We start from the raw sequence: 25,361 nt of genomic DNA, 5'->3' as shown, positions 1-25,361 counted from the left end.
TTGGAATGTACCTCCATGCGTAAGAGGGGAACTACTGTACCTGCTTCCTAGGATTAAAACAGAATTAACTCATGTAAAGCACGTTGTACTATGTGCCTGACACATAATAAAGAAAAGAGTATGTAAGTTGTAGTTACTAAGTATCCATGCATTCAATAAATGCTGTTATACATATGTACACACTCCAAAGAATGATTACACAGTAACCATCCATACAACCATTATTCATTAAAAAGACCACCCTGTCTCCTCTACTCAGTAGTGACATATATGTCATAAATCATAAATTATGGGTAAGTATATGTGGGGCTCAGGTTTGGAACTTTAATCTATTTTTAATTATTGTAGCTTTATAACAAGACAATATCTGATGTGGCAAATCCTCTCATCTTGTTCTTTATCAAATAATTTTGGCTTTTCTAGGTCCTTGTATATCGATATACATTTTAGAATCATTTTGTCAAATTCCATGAAAAAGACTTTTGAGATTTTGTTTGAGATTGCATTAAATCTCTAGATCATTTTGGGAAGAATTGACATCTTCACAATTTTGACTATTTCAATTAGTTAATTTAATATATCTGTCCACATATTTTGGTTCTCTTTAATAACTTGATAACATCTGATAATTTTTTGCATGGAGCTCTCACATGTATATTGTGTTAGATCTATTCCTATGTACTTCAAATTTCAGATAGTATTGGAAAAATTATATCATTTTTCTCATTCTAATTTCTGACTGTTTTGTGCTGGTATATATTTTGTAAAAATATGTTTTAATCCAGTGCCTATTCTGTTGCCAGGCTTTGATCCACCAATGTCCCATCTTTGCCCCTGCTCACCCTCCCTTGTTATGGCTCCGCCCTGTGGCCTTAATCCCTCCAAAGCTGGGTAAAGCGAGGGGGGCTGTTTGCAGATGGCACTTCAACCTCGAAAGGATGATGTCGGCATCTGAAGGCCAGAAAGGTGAGAGCAGCCTTCTACCCCTGTAGACCCTTTGAGCAAGCCTGGGTTCTGCTCTACCCCTGGTCCCTCTGATTCACCCACTGCCCACCAGGACCCCACCCTTGGAGAACCACCAGGTGACTAGAATCACCCTGTTCTCATCCCAGCCAGCCCCAAACACAGCCTTACCTCCAACCTGTGAAGCTCAGCCTCACCTAGACACTGCCCTCTATGGCCTCCAGTCCCCATCTACTGCCATGGTTCCTAGCTGAAACCCACCCCCAATTCTGGCCCTGACCCCTATCCTACCGCCCACCCATCTTCAGTTCCAAAGCTATCCCCAAACTTAATCCTAACACAAACCTTACCAACCAGATGGCAAACCCCTGTTAGAGTCCAAACCCCAACCTGGATACAGACTTTACCATGAGTCACCTAACCTCAACCCCCACCCCTGGTTGTCAATACTGTTAGTGAGTGCTTCCCTGACTTTCCAGAAAGAGTGCAGATCCATTTTTAAAGGCAAAAGAAATTGGAAAGAGAGAACACACATTTAATGATGGTGGTAAGTTGTTAGGGCTTGCAGTAAGAGTCTTCCTGGGTTTGACTACCAATACAGCCACTGCATCAAATGACTTAACCTCTCTTTTTACATCAGTTTTCTCACCTGCAAAATGGGAATATTTGCTATGTGCCAGACAGTCTTCCAAATACCGGACTAATTTAATCCTCACAACAACCCTATAATGTAGGTTCTCTTATTATCACCCCATTATACAGATAAGGAAATTGATGCTCAGAGGGGTTATGTAGCTATCCCAAGGCCGCACACAGCTAGCTACCAAGTGGCAAAATCAGGATTTAAACTCAGAGAGCTTCTTTCCTCCAAAGCTGGGGCTCTTAATTTTTTTTAAGATTTTATTTATTTATTTTTAGAAATAGGGGAAGGAAGGGAGAAGGAGAGGGAGAGAAACATCAGATAGAGCTGGCAACCTTTGGCTTTGAGGGATGACACTCAATCAAATGAGCCATGCCAGTCAGGGCTAAAACTGGGGCTCTTAACCAGGTCAATCTACTGCCTCTTAGGGGCTGAAACAAGGCCATGGGAATCGAGAATGGCCTTAGCTAAAACCTCGGTGCAAAACTCTGATCCCATCCAAACTTAACTTGGGCCCCAACTTTGATCCTAATTCTAATCCCAGCTCATTCAAATACCTAGTCCTAACCCTAAATCGTAACTCAAGCACACTCCACTCCCACCTGTATTTAAACCCAACCCAAAAATCCACTCATTGAATTTAACCCTAAATCTGTCTCCCGCTATAAACTTAATGGCACCCCATGCCAATTTAAACTCTACCCCCAAGTCTAACACCAAAGCCTACTTCACTTGGAAACGTAATCTCGCCCTCCCCTATAAACTCTCACTCTACCTGCAATCAATTCCAATACTAACTCTTACCCCCCCCAATCCTTAACTCTGTTACCCCTAACTTTTCCTAATTTTACATGCTTTTTTCTCCTTCCCTCAGACAAAGAGATGGGATCAGGGAAGAGGCAGCCATGATTGCCCCAATACCCTGTCCCTCCACAGTTGATTTCTTCACACAGATATCACCCCAGAGCCCAGTACAGCCAATGAGGCAGGCCCTGGTCCCAAATGGGGGCTGAAACCTGGGCCTCCAGAATCAGGAGGTGAAATCAGTGAGGCATCAGGTCTGGGAACCCCTAAGCGAAGGACTCAGCACAGTAAGCACAAGACAGTGGCAGTGGCCAGTGCCCAGCGGTCACCCCGGGCTCTCTTCTGCCTCACCCTGGCCAACCCTCTGCGGCAATCCTGCATCAGCATTGTGGAGTGGAAGCATCCTGCAAGGCCAGGGGCAGGCCTCAGGGGTGAGGGTCACCAAGGTACCAAGAGTCAAGGATTGGGTCACAGCTGGAATGAAGGAGGGCTAAGGTCACCCAGCATCAAGAGTCAAGTACTGGCTTCAAGGGGGAGTTGAGAAAAGTGAAGGTCAGTCACTAAGGGTTCAAGAGTCAAGGAATAAATTACAGCAAGGTTTGAGGATGACTAAGTTTTCCAGGGTGGTCAGAATCAAGGCCTTGGTCTGAGCAGAGGCTGGGACTGTCAGGGCTGGTCACCTTGGGATCAAGGGTAAGCATTGGGTGGGGAGGGCCCCAAGGGAATGTGGGGGTTCTGAGGCTGCTTTGCATGGGTCCTTGACTGTATCCACCTGAGGCCCTTCGACATCCTCATCCTGCTGACCATCTTTGCCAACTGCGTGGCCCTGGGAGTCTACATTCCCTTCCCAGAAGACGACTCCAACACTGCCAACCACAACCTGGTAAGGCTAGCCCCACCCTGACCCCCCCCCCTCAGATACAGACCCAATAGAACCACACCTCAAGCCTTCTAGCAAGGCCCCACCCTTCTCTGATCCAGAAGACTCATCCCTGCCAGCCCCACGCTCTGTCCTGGCTACACCATATACCCCACCCCAGCCACCCTCAATTCTCAGCCCAAATAACTCCCCAATCCCCGGCTCCGTCCCCAGGAGCAGGTGGAGTACGTATTCCTGGTGATATTCACTGTGGAGACCGTGCTCAAGATCGTGGCCTATGGGCTGGTGCTTCATCCAAGCGCTTACATCCGCAATGGCTGGAACCTACTCGATTTCATCATTGTTGTGGTCGGGTGCGTGTCTGCAGGGGACACTCCTACTCTAGTTCAACTTCCCACTCCAGGCCCGCTGAATTCGGAGCTCAGGGAAGTGACCGCTTTAAACTGCCCCCATTCGGCAATAAGAATAAGGAATATTAACATATCTTGTCTATTTGCATTTCCGGTTAGAGACTTGTGCTTTCCTGAGGAAAGGAGAGGGATGGGAGGGGGTGCCAAGGCCTCACCCCCTGCCTCATCCCTTGCCCCCCCATCAGGTTGTTCAGCGTGCTGCTGGAGCAGGGCCCCGGGCGGCCTGGAGATGCTCCACACACTGCGGGGAAGCCGGGGGGCTTCGATGTGAAGGCGTTGAGAGCATTTCGGGTGTTGCGGCCACTGAGGCTGGTGTCTGGGGTCCCGAGTGAGTGTAACGCACCCCCAACGTTGGAGGTAGGGGAGGGGAGCGGGAGGAGGACTGAATGGATCCCACACTTACTTTACCCGGCCCTTGCTCTCTGCAGGCCTGCACATAGTGCTCAATTCCATCATGAAGGCTCTGGTGCCGCTTCTGCACATCGCACTGCTCGTGCTCTTCGTCATCATTATTTATGCCATCATCGGGCTCGAGCTGTTCCTCGGACGCATGCACAGGACGTGCTACTTCCTGGGCTCTGGTCAGCTAACCTACCCCTCCCAGGACAGGACACGCCCCCTCCACTGGCTCCTTGGCCACACCCTGTTCTCAAGGAAACCCCAATTCGCAACGCTTCACTCTCCGGCTCAGGCTCAACCTCTGATAAATGACCCCTATCCTTACATTCAAGACTCCGCCCTCAATCCCAGACTACAACCACCCCTCTCGCTAGTAGCTCCTCCCTATCACAAGACTCTACCTTCCAGTCAAGCGCCCCTGCCCCTCACTTAAGATTCCATCCTCCAGGACTGGCCCCATATACCCCGCCCTTTCATCAGGACTCCCAAGCCTTGCCTCCACCCCCTTTTTAAAAGACCCTTCAAAATTCACAAGACGCTGCCCTCAGGTTGATGCCTCATTCTTATTTACAAAATTCTACCCCAGGATTTACAGTCCCACTCCCCAGATCCCTGCAGTAGGGACTCAGCTTCCCAGTGGTTCAGAATCCTGACCTGGCAGAGTCAAGGGCTAAGGGTTGTCCTTGATTTAGAAATATCTAGGTCCCTGAGCTGAACTTCCCAGGCGGACAGAGCTACAGGGGTGGCTGTGAATGCGGTGGGTGTGTCTGAGCCCAGAGCTCCAGTTTTCCCGCAGAAGTGGAAGCAGAAGAAGATCCATCGCCCTGTACGTCTTCCGGCTCAGGACGTTTGTGCATGCTGAACCAGACGGAGTGCCGCGGGCGCTGGGCAGGGCCCAACGGAGGCATTACTAACTTTGACAACTTCTTCTTCGCCATGCTGACAGTCTTCCAGTGTGTCACCATGGAAGGCTGGACTGATGTGCTCTACTGGGTGAGGTGGGAGGCAGGCACACATGTCGTAGGCTACACCTGTTTTTCTTTCCTGAGTTCAGGCTGGAGTGTCTGCATATCCTGAGGGATGCATACCCTCTCTCTCCCCAGATGCAGGATGCCATGGGGTATGAGCTGCCCTGGGTGTATTTTGTGAGTCTTGTCATCTTTGGGTCCTTCTTCGTCCTCAACCTTGTACTTGGCGTCCTGAGTGGGTGAGGAGCCTAGACACTCCCCTCATCCTGACCCTCAGCCTCTGCCTCGTTTTGAAAATTTTTGTCAAACTCCTAAGCAATCTTCAAAACCCATCTGAAACAACCCTTCACTCATTCACTCAACATTGAACATCTCCTGTATACAAAGCACCATTTTAGAAAAGGAACAAGAGACAAAATCCCTGCCTTCCTGGATATTACATTTTGAGGGGGGAGGAGAGAGAGACTATAGCAACATACACAATAAATAATATACATGTAGTGTTCTATGTGGAATATGTGCTATGGAAAGAAAGGAAGGGTAAAAATAAGAATGTGAAGGCTTCTGGGCAAGATGGCAGAACGGGGGGGAAACATGTATATTAATTTTGAACAAATCTACAATTATATTTTGGATTTATGTCACATTTGCAAAAGTTGCAGCTGAAGGCACATTAATTGGTCTTATGCCTTTCTCTAGTATGTATTATTGTGGATAATAAAAACATGTTTGCAAAGGCAAAAAAAAATAGGAAAGGGGAGATCTTGCCGTTTTAAACAGGGAGTCAGGACAGGCCTCCTCTGGAAGGTGTTATTGGAATAAAAATATGAAAGAGTTAAGAGAATGATCCATGTGGCTATCTGAGGAAAGAGTGCCCCACACAAAGGGAACAGACAGTGTAAAGGCTCCAAAGCAAGAATGTGCTTGGCATATTCAAAGAACAGCAAAGAGGCCAGTGTAGCTGGAATGGGGAAGGTGAAAGAGCCAAGGTTGTTCCTCTACCTCGCCATCTATCCTCCTTCTTCAGGGAGTTCTCCAAGGAGAGAGAGAAGGCAAAAGCACGAGGGGACTTCCAGAAGCTGAGGGAGAAACAGCAGTTAGAGGATGACCTGAGGGGCTACTTGGACTGGATCACGCAGGCAGAGGAGCTGGACATTGAAGACCCCTCAGCTGATGGCAACTTTGGTTCTGTGGCTGAAGAGGGCAGGGCTGGCAACCGTAGGCAACCCCAATCTGGCCCATTCCCTGCTCCACACAGGCATCAAATATGGCCTGCCCTCCAGAGACCCAATCACCACCTGCAACAACTCTTGGCCCAGCCCTCAGTTGTGGCCTAGGATACAGAACCCAGACCTGGAACCAGATCCCCTTCCCAACTGTACCCAGAACAAAGATTCCAAGTAACCCACCCCCACACACACTCATAGCCCTAACCCTGCCTCAGGCTATGCTCTGCAACTGTCCTCTCTATCCCCACAGGGCCACAACTGGAAGAGCTGACCAATAGGAGACGTGGACATCTGCACTGGTTCAGTCACTCCACCCGCTCCACACACTCCACCAGCAGCCATGGTGGGGGTCCATCCAGGTTTGGGAGGGGGGCAAGATGGGTAGGAAGAAGAGAAAACCAAGGGTAGAAACCAGGGGTCTTCATGTGCTAACCTCTGTTCCCACTCTGCCCAAAGCCAGCCTGCCAGCCAGTGACACTGCTTCGATGGCAGAGACTCCAGGAGATGAGGAAGAGGAAGAGGGGGCTCTGGCCAGTTGTACACACTGCCTGTGAGGGCCCCAAGTCCTTGCCCCTGACTCAGCCAGAAAAAAAACAGTCCAGACTCTCACTCCAGTGTTTACTTTAGCTTCCAACCTAGACCTCAGCCCCTAACCTCTGACACCAGCCACTGACAGCTCCTTGACCCCTATGACACCTCCCATCCCCCTCTTTTTCAGAAGCAAGATCATGAAAACCAGGGTCTGGTAAGTTGGGGAAGTTATGTGACTCCTGGACTCCATGACATTATGAGCCCCACCTGAGTCCCCCAGGACAGGGTAAGGTAGGTGATCTCAGCCAGTGGGTTCTCCTTTCCTCCCAGCCGCAGCCTCCGTCGAGCCAACCGGGGCCTTAGGGCATGCTGCCGGCGGGCTGTGAAGTCCAATGCCTGTTACTGGGCTGTGCTGCTGCTCGTCTTCCTCAACACACTGACCATCGCCTCAGAGCACCATGGGCAGCCCGTATGGCTCACCCAGACCCAGGGTGCGCCACTCCCACAGCCTGCCAGTCCTCTCCCCCAGCCTCTAATTCCCTCCACCTCAGAAGCTCCAATGCAGGATCCCTCAGGTGCCTCAGACCCCCAGACACTGCCTTCAATGCAAGTAAATGCAGGAACCTTAGCCAGTCCCATCCCACCTTGTAACTTATACTTATATAGTACTTTCTGTGTGTGTGTCAAGCTCTGTTCTCAGTGCTTTACATGAACTAACTCAACTTCTCTACACCACAACATTATGGAAATTAATTACTAGAGTACTGAGTACTGAGTACCAAGGTACCAAAGAGTTAAGTGACTAACCCCAGGGCTCAGGTAGTGAGTGACAAATCCAGGCAGCCTAGCTCCAGAGTCCATGCTCTTAACACCACACTGGAAAAGTTAACCCCTCTGTGCTTCAATTTCCCCATTTTGTAAAATGGGGCTAGTAATAGTATTCACTTTGTGAGGTGGGTAGGAGGATTAAATTAAAGTGAAAAGTGTTTATAACATTGCCTGGCCTACATGAAGCTAAAACTTTATGAGTGATAGCCCTTACTAGTATTCATTTTAATCTCAACCCCAACCTTACTGCTGAGCACACTTCTAACCTCAATCTTCAAACCAGCCCCTGTCCTAACTAAAACCCAGACTCTAAGTCTACCCTTGAATTGGAGCTTTTCCAAACTCATGGAGGTGGACTGAGGCCCCACCCCAAATCTTCCCCTCACCCCAGCTCCAAACCCCTCAAAACCTCAACCACTCTGACCTACAAATTCATCCCTATCCCTAACCCTAGCCCCACCCCAGCCTGTCTAGTCTGACACCATCTACCCCAGGTCACCCCATGAACCTATCTTCCCACATGTCACCATGGAAACTGGCCAACCCCTCCCCCTCTCCCTACAGAGTATGCCAACAAAGTGTTGCTCTGTCTGTTCACGGTGGAGATGCTTCTCAAATTGTATGGTCTGGGCCCCTCCGCCTATGTTTACTCCTTCTTCAACCGCTTTGACTGCTTCGTGGTCTGTGGGGGCATCCTGGAGACCACACTGGTGGAAGTGGGAGCCATGCAGCCCCTGGGCATCTCAGTGCTCCGATGTGTGAGACTCCTCAGGATCTTTAAGGTCACCAGGTGTGTGTGTGTGTGTGTGTGTGTGTGTGTGTGTGTGCATGCACGCGCGTAGGGAGGAGAACTGGAGCCCCAAACATAGACCCCAACAGTCCCCACCCCAGCTCCAGTAATAACTTTATCCATATTCCCATTTAATTTGGAAATATCCATTGAGTGCCTACTGTGTGCCAGGCATCTTTCCAAGCCCCAGAGAAACACCAGGAATAAAAGCAGACACAAGTTTCTGCCTTCATGAAGATTCAAGTTCAGTGGGGAGATATCTACTCCATTTCAATCCTGTTCTTCAGCTTCAACCCTGTCTCTGAACTCAACTCCATACTCATGCCCAACCCAAACCCCATCCCCAACCCTCGAGTTTAACATCATCTCTAGCCCAACCCCCAACAACTTGTCATCCACAAGCCCATTTACAACCCCACCATCCAATCCCAACCATATCTCCAACCTCATCCCTAACTCACAGGCTCATACTCATCACTAACCACTAACCATTCTTAACTCCTAACCATCAGGTTATCTCCAACCACAACCCTGTTCCTAGCCCCAAGCCCAATCTTATCGCCATCTTCTCCTCTTTCCCAGACCTCAACCCCAACTTTATTCCCAACTCGATCATCTATAGCTCCAAATACCCCCCAACCCCTAACCCCAACCTCAACCCCAGTTGCAATTTGTAATCCCAACCCCAGTCCTGATCCCAACCTAAAACCCAATTCTAGCTCCATCAATTTTCATTTATCCTCTATCCTAACTGCACCTCCCATTGCTCCTCTAATGCTTAACCCCAGTCTCAACCTTCTCCTTTCTTCTTACTCTTACCTTACCCCAGCTCCAAAATCACTTCTAACCCTGACACCAAAGGTCATTTTAACCTATCCTACCCCAATGCATCCTAAGTTGGATCCCTGCCCTGGCTCCTGACTCACCACTGGACATGTCAACCCTGCTCCCTCTATCTCTGCTGCAGACACTGGGCATCTCTGAGCAATTTGGTGGCATCCCTGCTCAATTCGATGAAGTCCATCGCATCCTTGCTGCTTCTCCTCTTCCTCTTTATCATCATCTTCTCCCTTCTTGGCATGCAGTTGTTTGGGGGCAAGTTCAACTTTGACCAGACCCACACCAAGAGAAGCACCTTTGACACCTTCCCCCAGGCCCTCCTCACTGTTTTTCAGGTGGGGCTTGGAAACCATGGGATGGGTGGGTCAGGGACACCCTAGGGTGCAGGGAGGGTCCCAAGAGCTTCATGGTGAACTGCCATCCCCAGATCCTGACCGGTGAGGACTGGAATGTGGTCATGTACGACGGTATCATGGCTTATGGTGGCCCCTTCTTCCCAGGGATGCTGGTGTGCACCTATTTCATCATTCTCTTCATCTGTGGCAACTGTATCTTTAGAGCCTTGAGGGAGAGTTGGATGGTGGTGGCGGGGGGTGGGGAGATGCAGTGGGTAGGGGAACCTGGGCAGTCCACAGGCAGGCTACTTCTCCATCCTTTTCAGCCTGAGCTCACCCCAGACATACTGTTGAACGTGTTTCTTGCCATTGCTGTGGACAACCTAGCCAGTGGAGATGCAGGCACTGCAAAGGATAAGGGCAGGTGATGTCTGGTTCCAGCCCCAAGACAGTCTCTCCCTGGATCCCTGCCTGGGAACCCCCAGGCACATCCCACACCACCAGAGATGCTTCAGTCACCCTGGCAATCCCCACCCCCAGACCCAACCTGCCATTCCTCATTTATTCAACATGCATTTATTGAGCACCTGCTTTGTGCCAGGTCCTGTTCTAGATTCTGAGTAAACAGCAGGGGTCAAGGTAGACAGAATTCTCTCTTTCATAGAACTGCCATTTGAGTTGGCTAAGGCAAGCAAAATACAAATTAATATATAGTATACTTTAAATATATGTAAATAATATGGAACAAAGAAAAAGAAAGTGAAATAAAATAATAGAGATAAATAAAGATTGCTATTTTAGTTAGCATAGTCAGGGAAGTTCTCTATATGGAAGTGACAGTTGAACAAAGAGATCTGAATAAAGTGAGAGAGTGAAGTATGCAAATATCTGGGGGAAGAATGTTCAAGGAAAGGGGACATCAAATCCAAAGGATCTGAGGTGGTGATATTCTTAGCACATTCAAAAAGAAACACCAGAGAGACCAGTGAATCTGGAGTGGAATGAATAAAGGGAAGAGTGGTAGGACGTGAGCTCAAGTGATGGAATAGGAAGTCCAGACTGAGAGTGTTCTGGGCCACGGTGAAGACTTTGGTCTTTGGTTTTTGTTTGAGTGAGTGGGAGCCATGGGAAGGGTGTGAATAGAGGAGGGATGTGCCAGACTCAGGATTTAACAGAATCCTTCTGTCTACCATGAGAACAGACTGTAGAGACGAGGGCGGAAGCAGAGAATTTCTGTGGGGTCTAAGAAAGGTCTGTTCTGAGTACAGTGCTCCCCCTCAGCCTTACCCATCTGCTGTGATCCTTAACAATCACTACCCCCTCCTCATTTCCTCACACAGGGAGAAGAGCACTGAAGGCAAACCCTTACAGGAGAATGGAGCTTTGGTGAGTTAGAAACCCAGACACTGTCTACACCTCATACTACCAGAAATACCTGTCTATGTGTTTGTGTTTTTAACTCCAACTTCTGCCTATTCAATCCTTCATTATTACATCCCTTTCTGTCTCCCCCACCATTGATGACCCCCATCTTCCTGTCCCCAGGTGCCTGGTGGGGAGAATGAGAAAGAGGAGGGTACAAAGAATGAAGAAGCAGGCAAGTGATCAGGGCCAGGTGGAGAAGGTGTGGGACCCTAGGGACAACACCCAAGCACTGCTCTTCATCCTTGAAATCTTCCTGTCTGGACAGCAGCCAGGAAGATTTTTGAGATGATCTTCCTAAGATCTTAGTGTGTGGCCATCAACATTTGGGACACTGAGATTAAAGATTAATAGATGTTTTATTTTACGGTGTTTTACATACATTTTCTCAATTTATTCTCTCTCTTTTAATCTTCTGGTACCAGGTGTGGAAGAAGAGGAGGAGGAGGAAGAAGAAGAAGAAGAAGAGGAAGAGGGTGCAGGGCGTGTGGAACTTCTGCAGGAAGTTGTACCCAAGGAGAAGGTGGTACCCATCCCTGAGGGGAGTGCCTTCTTCTGCCTCAGCCAAACCAACCCGTGAGTGCTGGGGGTGGGGGTGGGGGGAGGAAGGGCTGCGGTAGGTGGTGGGCCAAGGAGCAGCCAAAGTTCAGCCGGGCATGTTGCAAAGGCCTGAGCTGCATCCCTTGGGCTCACCCAATCAACTCTGTGGTCCTGGATTCTAACCATGGTCCATTCCTCACTTGCCAGACTCAGGAAGGCCTGCCACACCCTCATCCACCATCATGTCTTTACCAATCTTATCCTGGTATTCATCATCCTCAGCAGTGTGTCCTTGGCCGCTGAGGACCCCATCCGAGCCCACTCCTTTCGAAACCACGTGAGCCTTTGGAGGGGGGCACTCTCAGGGATGTCCTAGTGGGCACAAGCCAGGACCAGGGTAGAGACAAGGAGAAGACTCCTATCTGGGCAGAAAAAGAGTGGCAGTAATGGCAGCCTTTACTGTATGTGCAACACACTTGCAGAAGTGCCAGGGAAGAGATGAGTATTCAGCTGAAGAGAAAGCTGTGCTCAAAGAGGTTGAATAGGCCAAGTGCACCTGTGTAGCTGGGTAGAGGCAGAGAAACCCAAATTTGAATGCTGGTCTTTCTGATGGCCAGGGCTTTTGCCTTGTAGAGAAATTCTTGATGATCATGAGGGAGGAAAGGAAGGAGGGAGGGAGGAAGGGACAACAATGCATAGAAAGGTACATGTTCGTGTACACATGCATGCACACACACACCTAGGATACCCCTCAGCCATGACTCAGTGACTCCCCCTCTTTCTCATTCCCCAGATTCTGGGGTACTTCGATTATGCTTTCACCTCCATTTTCACTGTGGAGATTCTACTAAAGGTAACTAATGGGCCCCCAATCATACCCCCAGTTGCCCCAACCCACTTCCTACCAACCCCTGCAGCTCACCTCTCCTGTTTCCATCCCCTCCTACCCCTTCTATCCCCAAATCTGGGGTCTAGCCTGATGACCTCTTACCCCCAGATGACAGTGTTTGGAGCCTTCCTGCACCGAGGCTCCTTCTGCCGTAGTTGGTTCAATCTGTTGGATCTGCTGGTGGTCAGTGTATCCCTCATCTCTTTTGGCATCCAGTAAGTAACCTTTTTCCTACCCCACTCCTCCAAGATCTGAGACCAGGTCTGAATCAGGACCTGTGGACTGCTCTTTCCCCAGCTCTAGCGCCATCTCTGTAGTGAAGATTCTGCGAGTACTCCGAGTACTTCGGCCCCTTCGAGCCATCAACCGGGCCAAAGGACTTAAGGTAACCCCCCCAACACACAAACCCACAGGACCCAAGCCCTGCCCTGCCCCTAGGGCCAGAATCACTGGTCAAATTGACCATTTGCATTAATGCATGGCCACATGAAACCACTCATGCCTCACCACTGGCCATGCAACCTTACCCATGTTCCTTAACCAATGGCCACATTTTTCTACTCTGAGTCCCTGATGTGTGGCCACATATCCATACCCAGCAAATGCTTATTCCTGGCTGGTGCCCACATGCCCCTGGCCCACATCACTGCCCCTTGACCACATGTTCCTGACCACACATCGCTGACCCACAAGCACATGTTTCTGACCCAAGTCCCTGAACCCCATCCATGCCCAGAGTCCCTGCCCCATGGCTGCTGTGGCCTATGGTATTCATTAGCCCTATTTCTGGGTACCTGCAGCATGTGGTGCAGTGTGTGTTCGTGGCCATCCGAACTATCGGGAATATCATGATTGTAACCACACTCCTGCAGTTCATGTTTGCCTGTATTGGTGTGCAGCTCTTCAAGGTGGGAAGAAACACTGGAGGGAGGCCCAGGCATGGGTGAAGGTGGGGATGAAGTGTGCACCTGCTTGACAAATATCTTCCCTACAGGGGAAATTCTACAGTTGCACTGATGAGGCCAAACACACCCCCCAAGAATGCAAGTGAGTGGTTGAGACCATGCCCTTGTGGGGCTCAGGACCCTTCCCAAAGGTCACAGAAGCCCCTAGAGGTCACCAAGGCCTCTGAAGCCCCTAGAGCTTCCTCCCAAGAACTTCAGGGATGCCCCAGATTTTATCAAGGCCTCCAAGACTCTCAAAACTCCCCAAGACTCCAAAATGCACCATCAGAACTCTCCCAATAATGGCAAAGGCCCTCAGATCTCACCAAACCCTAAGAGCTCCCCGAATACCTTCTCTAAAACCCTCTCCACATTCTCAGAGTTACCTACATTCCACTCTGGACCTCCCAGCCATCCCCAAACACCACCTCCCCCCGCTGCCAAGCACCACCCAATCCTCAACTTCTATTTTGTGACTCCTGTGGAAGGTAGTGCTTACAAGCATGAGCTTTGAAGTCAAACATTCTTGGTTCAAATCCATACCATAAGACTTCTTAACCTTGTAATTTCTTACATTTCTTAATCTTGCTGAGCCTGATTTTCCACAACTAAAGAATGGGGATTTTTAAAATGCGACTCTCACAAGATTTTTTGTGAGAAGTAAATGAATTACTACACAGAGAGCATGCTACAATGTAAAGTTATTATATATAAAGCCTGTCACCATGCCTGGCATAGACTTAATGCTAATCAAGTTGGCTACTATTTGTATTACTTTTTTCTGGGTAACAATGATAATGATGATAATGGTAATGAGAGCTAACATACAAGAATGGGAAAAAGTAGGTTTACAGTTGTAACACAAATGAGTAATAAAATAATTAATAAATAATAATACAAGAATAAACTCTGTGTTTCACGTACTCACATCTGCAAACCTGTTTTTGCCCACCCTTGTATGTGGTGCCAACTATGTGCTACACATTATTTTCACTAATTGGCTTAACTAATCCTTGTAACAAGCCAAGAAATATATTGTTGTTAATCCTATTTCATGGATGGGGAAAACTGAAGCACAGAGAGGTTAAATGCTTAAGGTCATTCAACCAGTAAACAGAGGGGCAGGATTTGAACCCAGGCTATTCAGCTCTACCACTATGCCCTGCTGCCTCCATGCCAGGAGGTCCCAGTCCCCGTTCCACTGCTCTCCAACCCTCCTCACCCACCCAGACTGTCTGCAACATCCACAGGGGCTCCTTCCTGGTCTATCCTGATGGAGATGTGTCACGGCCCCTGGTCCGGGAGCGGCTCTGGGTCAACAGCGATTTCAACTTTGACAATGTCCTTTCAGCCATGATGGCTCTGTTCACTGTCTCCACTTTCGAAGGCTGGCCTGCGTGAGGGACAGGGCCCCAGGATGGGCAGGGAACAGGGAAGAAGTATATAGAGGACTGGCTTAGAATCTGCTGAGGATGGGTGGGAGGGTATCTTCAAATATGATAAAGTCTCCCTTGAGACTGGATAGGGTTTTCTGGGGACTGGTGGGCATGTCAGAAGACTGGGTGTGGGTCTTCCAGTAGCTGGCTGGGGTGCTTTGGTAACCTGGGTGGGTGGGGTCTCTAAGAATTGGGTAGAGGTCTCTGAGGGACTAGGTGAAAGTCTAGAGAGTACTGAGTAAGATTTAAGTGGGGGTGGATAAAGTTAATGCCTGGGGAGACTGGTTGGGGGTCCCAAAGGAGATGGAGTGAGGGGATTCAGGAGTTTCCAGAGAACTGCACAAGTCTTTGGGGTAGTAGTTGGAGATTTCTGGGGGTATGGAGAAGGGAATTCAAGTTGATGGGACAGGAGATTTAGAGATCTTTTGGGGGCTGATGTGGGAGTTCTGGGAAACTGCCTGGTGATCTCTAAGTGGATGGAAAAAGGGACTTGTGGACCTCTGGGAGTGTAAGGGATCTGGGGGTGCTTGAGAGCCTGGTGGAGGTCTCTTGGGGTATATGTGAAAGTTCTAGGTGGTTAGGTCAAGGTATTTAGGGGTCTTTGGGGTGCCAAACAGGACATTCTTTGGTGTCTATAATAAGTGGTCTGGGGAAGATTTAAGGGGCCTGGGATATCCTCTTACCTGCCTCCACTGGATCCCCAGTCTTTTATACAAGGCCATAGATGCACATGCAGAAGACCAGGGCCCCATCTATAATTACCATGTGGAAATCTCAGTGTTCTTCATTGTCTATATCATCATCATCGCATTCTTCATGATGAACATCTTTGTGGGCTTCGTCATCATCACCTTCCGTGCCCAGGGGGAACAGGAATACCAAAACTGTGAGCTGGACAAGAACCAGGTGACATTTGACCCTTGATCCATAACCACCAATCCCCCACATTTACCTTCTTGCCTTGGGACCCCACTGCTCACTCATGCCCTACACCCATATGCAGCGCCAGTGTGTGGAGTATTCCCTCAAGGCCCAGCCACTCCGCCGCTACATTCCCAAGAACCCACATCAGTATCGTGTGTGGGCCACTGTGAACTCTGCTACCTTCGAGTACCTCATGTTCCTGCTCATCCTGCTCAACACAGTTGCACTAGCCATGCAGGTCTGAGCTCCCCACCCCGACCCCTGTCAGATGTTCTATTCTACCCATACAATCCCACAGGAGCCATTAGAAATGCTTTAGGCTGCAAGTAACAACCCCCCCCCCACTGACAGAGATGCTATACAGATATTTGCCTCATTTCTTTAAATTTAAGACCAATAATTTTAAGTTGCATCCTGACTTCAGAAATCTAAGAATGTGAAAAAGAAATGGCAGATGGCAATTTGCCATTGATTGTGATGCGCACCCCAATTTCAAAGATTCTTAAATGTGAAAAGATGTGTATCCTAGAGTCAATGAAATATGGTATTTACCTCACTTAACATGAAGTGTAGAGGTAGACTATTTGCTCATTGGTCATCAAAGACCCAGGCTCTATCTTTCTGCTCCACCATTCTTAGTAAGTTGGCTTTTATTCTCATGATTTTTGCTTCATAGTCACAAGGTGGCTTCCACAGCTCCAGGCATCAACACTACATTCAGAGCATAAAAAAGGAGGGGAGATTGCACCAGAGGATCTTCTTCATTTGAGCCTTTTATTGAAGAGCAAAAATATTTTTCAGAGAAGCTGCCCAACCAACAACAGACTTATGTTTCTGTCTCACTAAGAACTAGCTGCAAGGGAGACTAGAAAATCAAGAGCTGGGCTTTCTATAAAAATAAAAAAATAAAAAAAGAATGAAATCTTACCATTTGCTACAATACAGATGAACCTAGAGGGTATTATGCTAAGTGAAATAAGTCAGACAGAGAAAAACAAATACCATATAATTTTACTTGTATGTGGAATCTAAAGAACAAAATAATCAAATAAACAAAACAGAAGTAGACCCATAGATACAGAGAGCAAACTGATAGTTGCAAGATGTGGAGAGAGTTGGGGGGCTAGGAACAAATTGTTAGTTACAAAGTAGTCACAGGGATGTAAAGTACAGTACAAGGAATACAGTCAGTAATATTATAATAAATATGCATGGTGTCTGGTGAGTACTAGACTTATCAAGGGGATCACTGTGTAAATTATATAAATGTCTAACCATTATACTATATACCTGAAACTAATATAAAATAATATTGAATGTCAATGTAATTGACAGATTTAAAAAAGTTGGTCTCCTCCAATATCCATAATGGGAAGCAGATAATGTGAGGGGTTTCACCAATCCATAGTGCCACCACATCTCCAGACTGTTCTCGCTTCTAGCCAGAAAACATTTGGTTAGGGATGGGGGGGAATCTGCTTCAGGCTCTGCTCCCACACCTAATTTTCTCCTCCAGCACTACGAGCAGACTGCTCCCTTCAACTATGCCATGGACATCCTCAACATGGTCTTCACTGGCCTTTTTACTGTTGAAATGGTGCTCAAAATCATCGCCTTCAAACCCAAGGTGCTCCCCAGCCCTAGACCCACCTGCAGTGGATGAATTCCTTGGGGTGGAACTCCTTGCAGAGCTCTGGGCGGGGAGGGGAAGGCTGCAACCAGGAAATCATGAGGCTAGAAAATGAGAGGGATCCAGATGCAGGCTCATCATGTGGTCCAAGCTGGGCCTTGTCTCCCCAATTTCCCCACCACTACTGGCCCCCTACCCTAGCTTCCTAGATCTTATAAGACAGGACTCTACTTTTCTCCTGCCTACAGCATTACTTTGCTGATGCCTGGAACACATTTGATGCTCTTATTGTGGTGGGCAGCATAGTGGACATTGCTGTCACTGAAGTCAATGTGAGTACTGGCCTCTCCACTAACCTACTCTCCCCCTACTAAGCTTTCCCCACCCCCCACCTCAACCCCAGGGCTTTCTTTCAAATGTGTAGGTGACTCACACTCCCCTTCACCTCACTCATGGAGACTCAGTGTTCCTCACACTAGCTCTACCCCTTCTAAGTCCCTGTTAAGTTCAGCCAAAGTCCCCCTTTACCAGCTCCCTAATTCCATTTCAACCTATCCTCTGGCTTCACCATCACCTAAAATGACTCTGTTATTTCTGTGATTGCCTTCATTGCCTCTACATCACCCTCCGTTGGCTCCTTCATCTCCACCAACTCCTGTTTGGCTCCATCATCTCTTGTGATTCCTTCATTGACTCCATTTCCTCCATCATCTCCAACACTGGGTCTTTGACGTCTCTGCCATTACCACGGACTGCACCATTGGCTCCATAATCTCCTCCATTGGGTATTACATGGTTCTATAACCTCGATTGACAATGCTGCTGTCTCCATATCTTCATCACTGGCTTCTCCATTGAATTCCCCATGGATTTTCTCATCTCCATCATCTGTATAAAACAATTGATTCCATAATTTCCTCCATTGGCTCCAATATCTTTCCTCCTGTACCCCCTCCTCTCCTTCCACCCTCATTATCAACTTTTCCCACAACTATCTTGATCCACTACCACATAACCTTCCCCATTATCCCTTACATAATCACTGTACCATCCATTATCCCCTACAACTGTTCATCATTCTCCCCTTGTTCATTTGGGCCTGTGATCACATCATCTCTCTCACCTCTATCTTGGTCATATCCCCCTCCAGAACGGTGGTCATCTTGGCGAGGTAGCTCTCCCATTACTCAACAGGGATTTTTGGTTCTTTCCACATGCACCCTTCCTTCCTTTTTTATTAAAGAGTCTTTAGAAATGCTCCCTGACCACCCTGGAGCCTGACTTCTGATGGATTTAGGGGCTGGGAGGGCCAAAGCATGAGGCAGGGAGGTGACTGGGGCAAATGTGGGCTGAGCAGACACATCACACCCCCAACTCCAGAGCTCTGAGGACAGTTCCCGCATTTCCATCACCTTCTTTCGCCTCTTCCGAGTCATGCGGCTGGTCAAGCTTCTCAGTAAAGGTGAAGGAGTCCGCACATTGCTCTGGACATTCTTCAAATCCTTCCAGGTAGCCACCCCATCCCTTTGACCACCCCTTGCTCCCAGCTCACACCTCTCAGCCTTCCACTTTACCAGCCCCAGAACTATATCTTCTAGTATGCCACATCTGCCTACAACTTACCATTTCCAGTTTTCTCTCTTTTCTAGGCTCTCAATTCCCAACATGTCTTGGCCTCACTGACCTTTTTCTATTATGTTTAATACTGTACCCACATTTGGGATATACTGTAGTCATGACAAAGGCTCTTGGGGGATGGACCACATTTCTCAGTAGGTCCAGGCTTGAGGGAGCAGGGAATTCTGGGGATTATAGTTCTCTGACTAGACCTGGCTATTTATCCTCCTCTCCATCTCCATAGGCCTTGCCCTATGTTGCTCTTCTCATTGCAATGATATTCTTCATTTATGCAGTCATTGGAATGCAGGTGAGTGGGGACCCTAAGGAGCATCCCTCAGGCACTTCTCTGCTGAGGGGAGACAGGTAGGAATAGCCTAAAAGTGGGGTTGGTGGGTGGGAAGACGAACAGACATGCTGGATGACCCTGAGTCAGTTCACGTATTCATAAAATGAGATCAGCAGTGCCTGCTTGTCAGGGTTGTGAGAACCCTTTGGGCATTAGGGGTTGTGAAATGGGTGGCAACCTTAAGGGGCAGGAATTTACCCCTCTGACATAACCCCTGTGTACCCACAGATGTTTGGCAAGGTAGCTCTTCAGGATGGCACACAGATCAACCGAAACAACAACTTTCAGACTTTTCCACAGGCTGTGCTGCTTCTGTTCAGGTGACATCTGCCCCTCTCCCACCACATCAGTCCCCAGTATGCTCTTGTGGGCCCTAGCCTGCTTTACCTGTAGAAATAACAGGACAGCATGCAGTTCCATATTGACTGGGCCCTTTCCTGGCTGTGATCTGAATCTTTTAGAATATTCTAGCCTCAGCCATCCTTTTTCTGCCTGTAAGATGTATCCCCTTTTTAAGCCTCAGTGTCCCATCTGTAAAATGTGAACATGGCAGTCATTAATATGGCATGCCAGCTTTTTAAATGTCAAAATGCTATTTGTGCCAGATGTAGCCCTTGGCAGGAAGTGGGTCATCTCCTAACCTTTCCAGTCCCTATAATGCCATTTGCCATGACTTCATATCCTTCCCTCCAGGATGACACCCCTATGTGATCTCCAGGTGTGCCACTGGTGAGGCATGGCAGGAGATAATGCTTGCCACCCTTCCTGGGAATCGATGTGACCCTGAGTCTGACTTCGGCCCTGGCGAGGAGTTTACCTGTGGTAGCAATTTTGCCATCGCCTATTTTATTAGCTTCTTCATGCTCTGTGCCTTCCTGGTGAGGACCATTTTCCCATAACCACCCCCAGTGTCATAACTGCTGGCCCTGAAGTGTCTGGGGATGTCAAATGAGGTGGGGAACCCAAATCTTCAGAGTAAGTGAAAGGGCTGGCCTGTCAACAAGATCAATTCAGGAATTCATGACCCAGCGAACATATCAGATTACCTCAGCCTCCCACCAACCCTCCACACCCTGCTCTGCCCTTCACCTAACCTCCCTGCTCACTGGCCCACAGATTATAAATCTCTTTGTGGCTGTCATCATGGACAACTTTGATTATTTAACCAGAGATTGGTCCATCCTGGGGCCCCATCACCTCGATGAATTCAAGAGGATCTGGTCTGAATATGACCCTGGGGCCAAGTATGCCCTCTAACCCCATACCTTTTATCCCAGGGGACTGGCCCCACACAGTCTCCCAGCCCCAGAACCTCTGGTATACTCCTCCCAGTACCCAGTCAGTAGATGCTCCAAGGTCCCCACTGCCCCTGTCCTCTGCCTTCCCCTCCCCAATGACTACCTTTCAATTCTGCCCCGGCAGGCCCTGGGGTGTTGGTGGGGAGAGGTAGTGATGAGCTGGTGGGTCCTTGAGAAAGGGCTAGAGGGGCTATCTCCAATCCAGTGGTGCCTCCCACCCACCCCACCTGCCCAAGGGGCCGAATCAAGCACCTGGATGTGGTTGCCCTGCTGAGACGCATCCAGCCACCACTGGGATTTGGGAAGCTGTGCCCACACCGAGTGGCCTGCAAGGTCTGTGCGCCTGTCTACTCCCACCTTGCCTCTGAGACAGCTGTCCACCATCTGGCAGGGGTGGGCAGAGACTTTGCCTTAGATGAGGAGAGGGTGGTTGATTGTATTATCAAAGGTTCTGCACCCAGGCATTCATGCCTGCATCTCGGGCATTTTCCCAAAGTGGGTTTCATGTCCCTGATATATACAGAGACTTGTGGCGATGAACATGCCCCTCAACTCAGATGGGACGGTGACATTCAATGCCACACTCTTTGCCCTGGTTCGGACATCCTTGAAGATCAAGACAGAAGGTTAGGGTGGGAAGGAGTGGGAGGGTCCCTGGGAAGGCTGCAGGGAGCAGGGAGCAAGAGGGAAATGATGGGCCCCACTCCTAGCTCTGAAATTCAAAATGGGTGACTTTGGCTTCTCCAGACCCATTTCCTCACCTGTCCAATAGGGGCAGTGGGGACTGCGGTAGAAGCTTGTGAAGCCCCTCCAACAGTGAGGGAAATGGCTGTGAAGGGCTCTTCCTATTGGCTCATGCCCGGTGCAGGGAACCTGGAGCAAGCCAATCAGGAGCTGCGGATTGTCATCAAAAAGATCTGGAAGCGTGTGAAGCCGAAGCTACTAGATGAGGTCATCCCCCCTGCAGACGGTGAGCCATCCCCACCCTAATCTTTGAGCTGGCGTCTGAATGTTAGATCCTTGCTCATCAACACAAAACCAAAACTGGCTGGGGTGGGGGCGGTAAAGGGGAGTCCATGCTGTGGGTAGGATGGGAGGATCAGTGAACTCCTAAGTGACTTTGCCTCCTCTCCCTTGCCCCCAGAAGAAGAGGTCACCGTGGGCAAATTCTATGCCACATTTCTGATCCAGGACTATTTCCAAAAATTCCGGCGGAGGAAAGAAAAGGGGCTACTAGGGACCGAGCTACCCCCAAGCACCTCCTCTGCCCTTCAGGTTTTCAGAGCGGAGTCTGGGTGGGTCGGGGTATGTGAGAGCACTGTGGCAGAGGCTAACTGCCCTTTTGGCCTCATGGAGCCCATGTCACAGATGAGGAAACTGAGGCCTCAGGACCCACAAAGGGTCGGGGTAGCAGAGGGGCTCCTTCCTCCACCCCACACTCCTGCATGGGAAGCGAGCTGAATAAAGGGGGAGTTTAGACCCTGAGCTGTCCTGCTTCCCTATTTTTCCACACTCACAGGCTGGTCTGAGGAGCCTACAGGGCTTGGGTCCTGAGATCAGGCAGGCTCTCACCTGTGACACAAATGAGGAAGAGGAGGAAGATGAGAAGGACCCAGAAACAAACCAAGTAAGGACAACAAGTTTCTACTTCCCCAGGATTGTAAAGCATTCCCTCAATCCCCTGAGTGACTTTGACACTGCTGCTAAGGAGAAGCACTCCCCCCACCCCTGCAATAGACAACTGTTTATTTGGTACCTACCACCCACTCAGTATTGGAGGGCAAGACCCAGATTCAGCTCAGTCCCTGGGAAGCTCATTGGAGATACAATATATGACTAAGTAACTTAGATATAACATGGATGTAACACTCAGTCCTGTGACTCCCACAGGCTCCGATGGACTCCCAGCCGCCATCTCGTAGGAACTCTGTGATTTCTGTATCTCTGCCTACTGGGGACAAACTTCCACATTCACTCTCCCTTGGACCCAGTGATGATGATGGGGATGCTCCCAACTCCAGACAGTCCAGTGTGTCCCAGGCTGGATCTCATGACCAGAGGTATGGTCAGGAGTCTGAGGGAAGATTGTGAAGGAAGGCAGGGACTAGCCACTATATGGGAATAACTTTAGGGGGCATAGGAGTGAAGACTTCTAGTGAAATTTGGGAAAGATAGTATGGATTCAAGAGCTCAGGTGAGAATAAAGGGTAATAAAAGATTCCTGTGAGAAAGGCAATGCAAAGGTTTGATGCAGAAAAGCACATCATGTGGAACTAAATGGGTTTAAGTTCAAATCCTGAATCTGTCATTTGCTAAGTGACCTTGGGTTAGTCACTTAGTTTTCATGGTCCTCAATTTCCTCACCTGTGAAAGGAGGATAATAATAGCACCTTGCCCTGGGTGGTATGGCTCAGTGGACTGAGTGCTGGCCTACAGACCCAAAAGTTGCTGGTTCAATTTCCAGTCAGGACATACTCGTGGGTTGAGGGCCAGGTCCCCAGCTGGGGGCGTGCAAGAGGCAACCAATCAATGTTTCTCTCACACATCAATGTTTCTCTCCCTTTCTTTCTCCCTCCCCTTCTGTAAAAATAAATAAATAAAATATTTTTAAAAAATAATGGCACCTTATCACATGGAGATAATGGAAGGATAGAACGAGATCACACCTGGCTTTTACACTCCAACACACCCCCATTTCTAGTGTTGAAGTTGTCTCTCTAGCAGACCAACTTTGACTTTTTTTCAATATGGAGTCTTTCCAATGAGAAAACCATCTCTTAAAAGAAATCCCATGTTCACTTTAAAATGACAGGTTAATTTTATGTTATGCAAATTTTCTCCCAATTAAAAAAAAAATAGAGTCTGGTGTTTCTGTAAGGGAGGGGGCATAGCACGAGAGGGAACTAGGGATCCAGAACCACGTATTTGGGAATCTGTCTGCCTAACTTGCCTCACTTTCCCCAGGAGAAGTTCTGGGGCTCTCATTTTCACCATTCCGGAAGAAGGAAATTTTCAGCCCAAGGGATCTGCAGGGCAGGAGAAACAGTATGAGGAAGAGGAAGTCCCCGGCCAGTACTCTAACCATGACAAGTAGGATGAACCCATGTGCAGGAGGGCAGGATTGATGGCACCCCATCACCCATTTCCAGGTCTGAGCTCACCCCCAGGTCTCCCTTCTTCCCATATAGGCTCTCCTACTTAAATGAACAGGCTGGGACTCCCCCGTGCCCAATCCTTTTGCCATCTCACAGACCCCAGAGATACATGGGTGGACACCATGCTCCACGCCGCCGTCTGCTACCCCCAACACCTGCAGGTGAGAGCATGTGTGGATCCTAGGGGACCCCAAAGCCCAGAAGGGCAGAGAGCTTGGGATGCACTGACATTCTTCTTTGCCCCTGGGCATCCCCTACAACCCCACTCAGGTCAAAAGTCCTCCTTCACCATCCAGTGTCTGCGTCGTCAGGGAAGTTGTGAAGATTTACCCATCCCAGGCACCTATCATCGTGGGTGCAACTCAGGGCCCAGCAGGGCACAGGTGAGGTGGGGTGGGGGCAACACAGTTTGAATTTATCAGACCTACTGCATGACAGGCCCTTCTGAAGAACAAGGCACATATGAATTCACATATCCCTCACTGTACCCGTGAGGTGAGTTCTGTTATTAGTCCCAGTTTACAGATAAGGAAACAGAAGCCCAGAGAGGCTTACCCAAGGTCACACAAGCTAGTAAGTGGCAGAGTTGAGATTTAAACCCAGGTCTTCTATGCTCATAAATAAACTAAAGTTTAGTTTATATACATTCATTTTGACTCCAGTTGTGTTTGGGGGGACGGTAAGAGGTAGGCACAGAAATAAGTCTTATATCCTCATATCCCAGCCATCAATTACTGTTGCTGTGATGTTTATTCCGGTCCAGGGTTCCTGGGCAACCCCTCCTCAGCGGGGTCGGCTCCTGTATGCCCCGCTGTTATTGGTGGAAGGGGGTGCAGCAAGGGAGGGATACCTCAGCAAATCCAGTGGGCCACTTTGCACCTTCACCTGTCTGCATGTGCCTGGAACCCAGTCAGACCCCAACCATGGCAAGAGGGGCAGTGCTGACAGCCTGGTGGAAGCTGTGAGTCCAGAAAGGACATGGGCAAGAGGGATGGGTGAGAAGAGGAGGGGGGAGCTTGGGAAAGAGGGGAAAATGGTCCCCAGTCTCTGTGCTGTGCACATAGCTCTCCCTTTGCTCTGCAGCTTGTACTCAGCATGACATGTGTGCCACTGTCCCCTAGACTTCCCTGCACATTCTTATGGGTACATCATTTATCCACACTGATCTCTCTGTGTATGCTGCTTTGACTCCATGCTGTGCCCTCTGTCAACCTTGATCCTATCTGTGTCCCCAGGTGCTCATCTCCGAGGGCCTGGGCCTCTTTGCCCAAGACCCACACTTTGTGGCCCTGGCCAAGCAGGAGATTGCGGATGCATGTCACCTGACACTGGATGAGATGGACAGTGCTGCCAGTGACCTACTGGCACAGGGAACCAGCTCACTTTATAGTGATGAGGAGTCCATCCTCTCCCGCTTTGATGAGGAGGACCTGGGAGATGAGATGGCCTGTGTTCATGCCCTGTGAATTCATACTCCTGCCCTACTACTCAATAAATTTCCTGCCCTCCCCTCCCCAGAGGGAGATAGGCATGGACCACA

General features: G+C 49.0%; 2 protein-coding genes across 2 annotated transcripts in view; one reads left to right on the top strand and one right to left on the bottom strand.

The window, feature by feature from the left end:
• CCDC22 (coiled-coil domain containing 22) overlaps positions 1-4,216 on the bottom strand; it is a 17,769-nt gene extending 13,553 nt beyond the window's left edge. Inside the window, exon 1 of the mRNA XM_045860681.1 lies at positions 4,101-4,216. The gene's annotated coding sequence lies outside the window, so the exon portion shown is untranslated. The remainder of the gene's footprint in view (positions 1-4,100) is intronic.
• On the top strand, positions 924-25,361 carry CACNA1F (calcium voltage-gated channel subunit alpha1 F). Its single transcript, XM_045860443.1, has 48 exons — positions 924-966; positions 2,557-2,806; positions 3,185-3,290; positions 3,501-3,640; positions 3,883-4,025; positions 4,126-4,278; positions 4,893-5,089; positions 5,200-5,303; positions 6,092-6,249; positions 6,544-6,636; positions 6,750-6,843; positions 7,012-7,038; positions 7,155-7,315; positions 8,217-8,442; positions 9,410-9,617; positions 9,710-9,830; positions 9,960-10,041; positions 10,958-11,003; positions 11,163-11,214; positions 11,465-11,615; positions 11,787-11,916; positions 12,373-12,432; positions 12,577-12,683; positions 12,766-12,853; positions 13,269-13,376; positions 13,463-13,515; positions 14,663-14,809; positions 15,553-15,754; positions 15,852-16,010; positions 17,289-17,399; positions 17,651-17,734; positions 18,553-18,573; positions 18,783-18,911; positions 19,264-19,329; positions 19,597-19,688; positions 20,087-20,246; positions 20,485-20,612; positions 20,903-20,999; positions 21,190-21,292; positions 21,535-21,636; positions 21,811-21,941; positions 22,186-22,293; positions 22,557-22,726; positions 23,631-23,756; positions 23,855-23,982; positions 24,092-24,204; positions 24,585-24,782; positions 25,057-25,361. The coding sequence occupies exons 1-48, from the start codon at positions 939-941 to the stop codon at positions 25,285-25,287; spliced, it is 5,892 nt and encodes a 1,963-aa protein (XP_045716399.1). The 5' UTR covers positions 924-938; the 3' UTR covers positions 25,288-25,361.

Source organism: Phyllostomus hastatus, unplaced genomic scaffold (assembly GCF_019186645.2).
Source record: "Phyllostomus hastatus isolate PE091 unplaced genomic scaffold, TTU_PhHast_1.1 phas_scaffold_200, whole genome shotgun sequence".
NCBI classification, from domain to species: Eukaryota; Metazoa; Chordata; class Mammalia; order Chiroptera; family Phyllostomidae; genus Phyllostomus; species Phyllostomus hastatus.
This window is presented reverse-complemented; position numbering and strand designations above follow the sequence as displayed.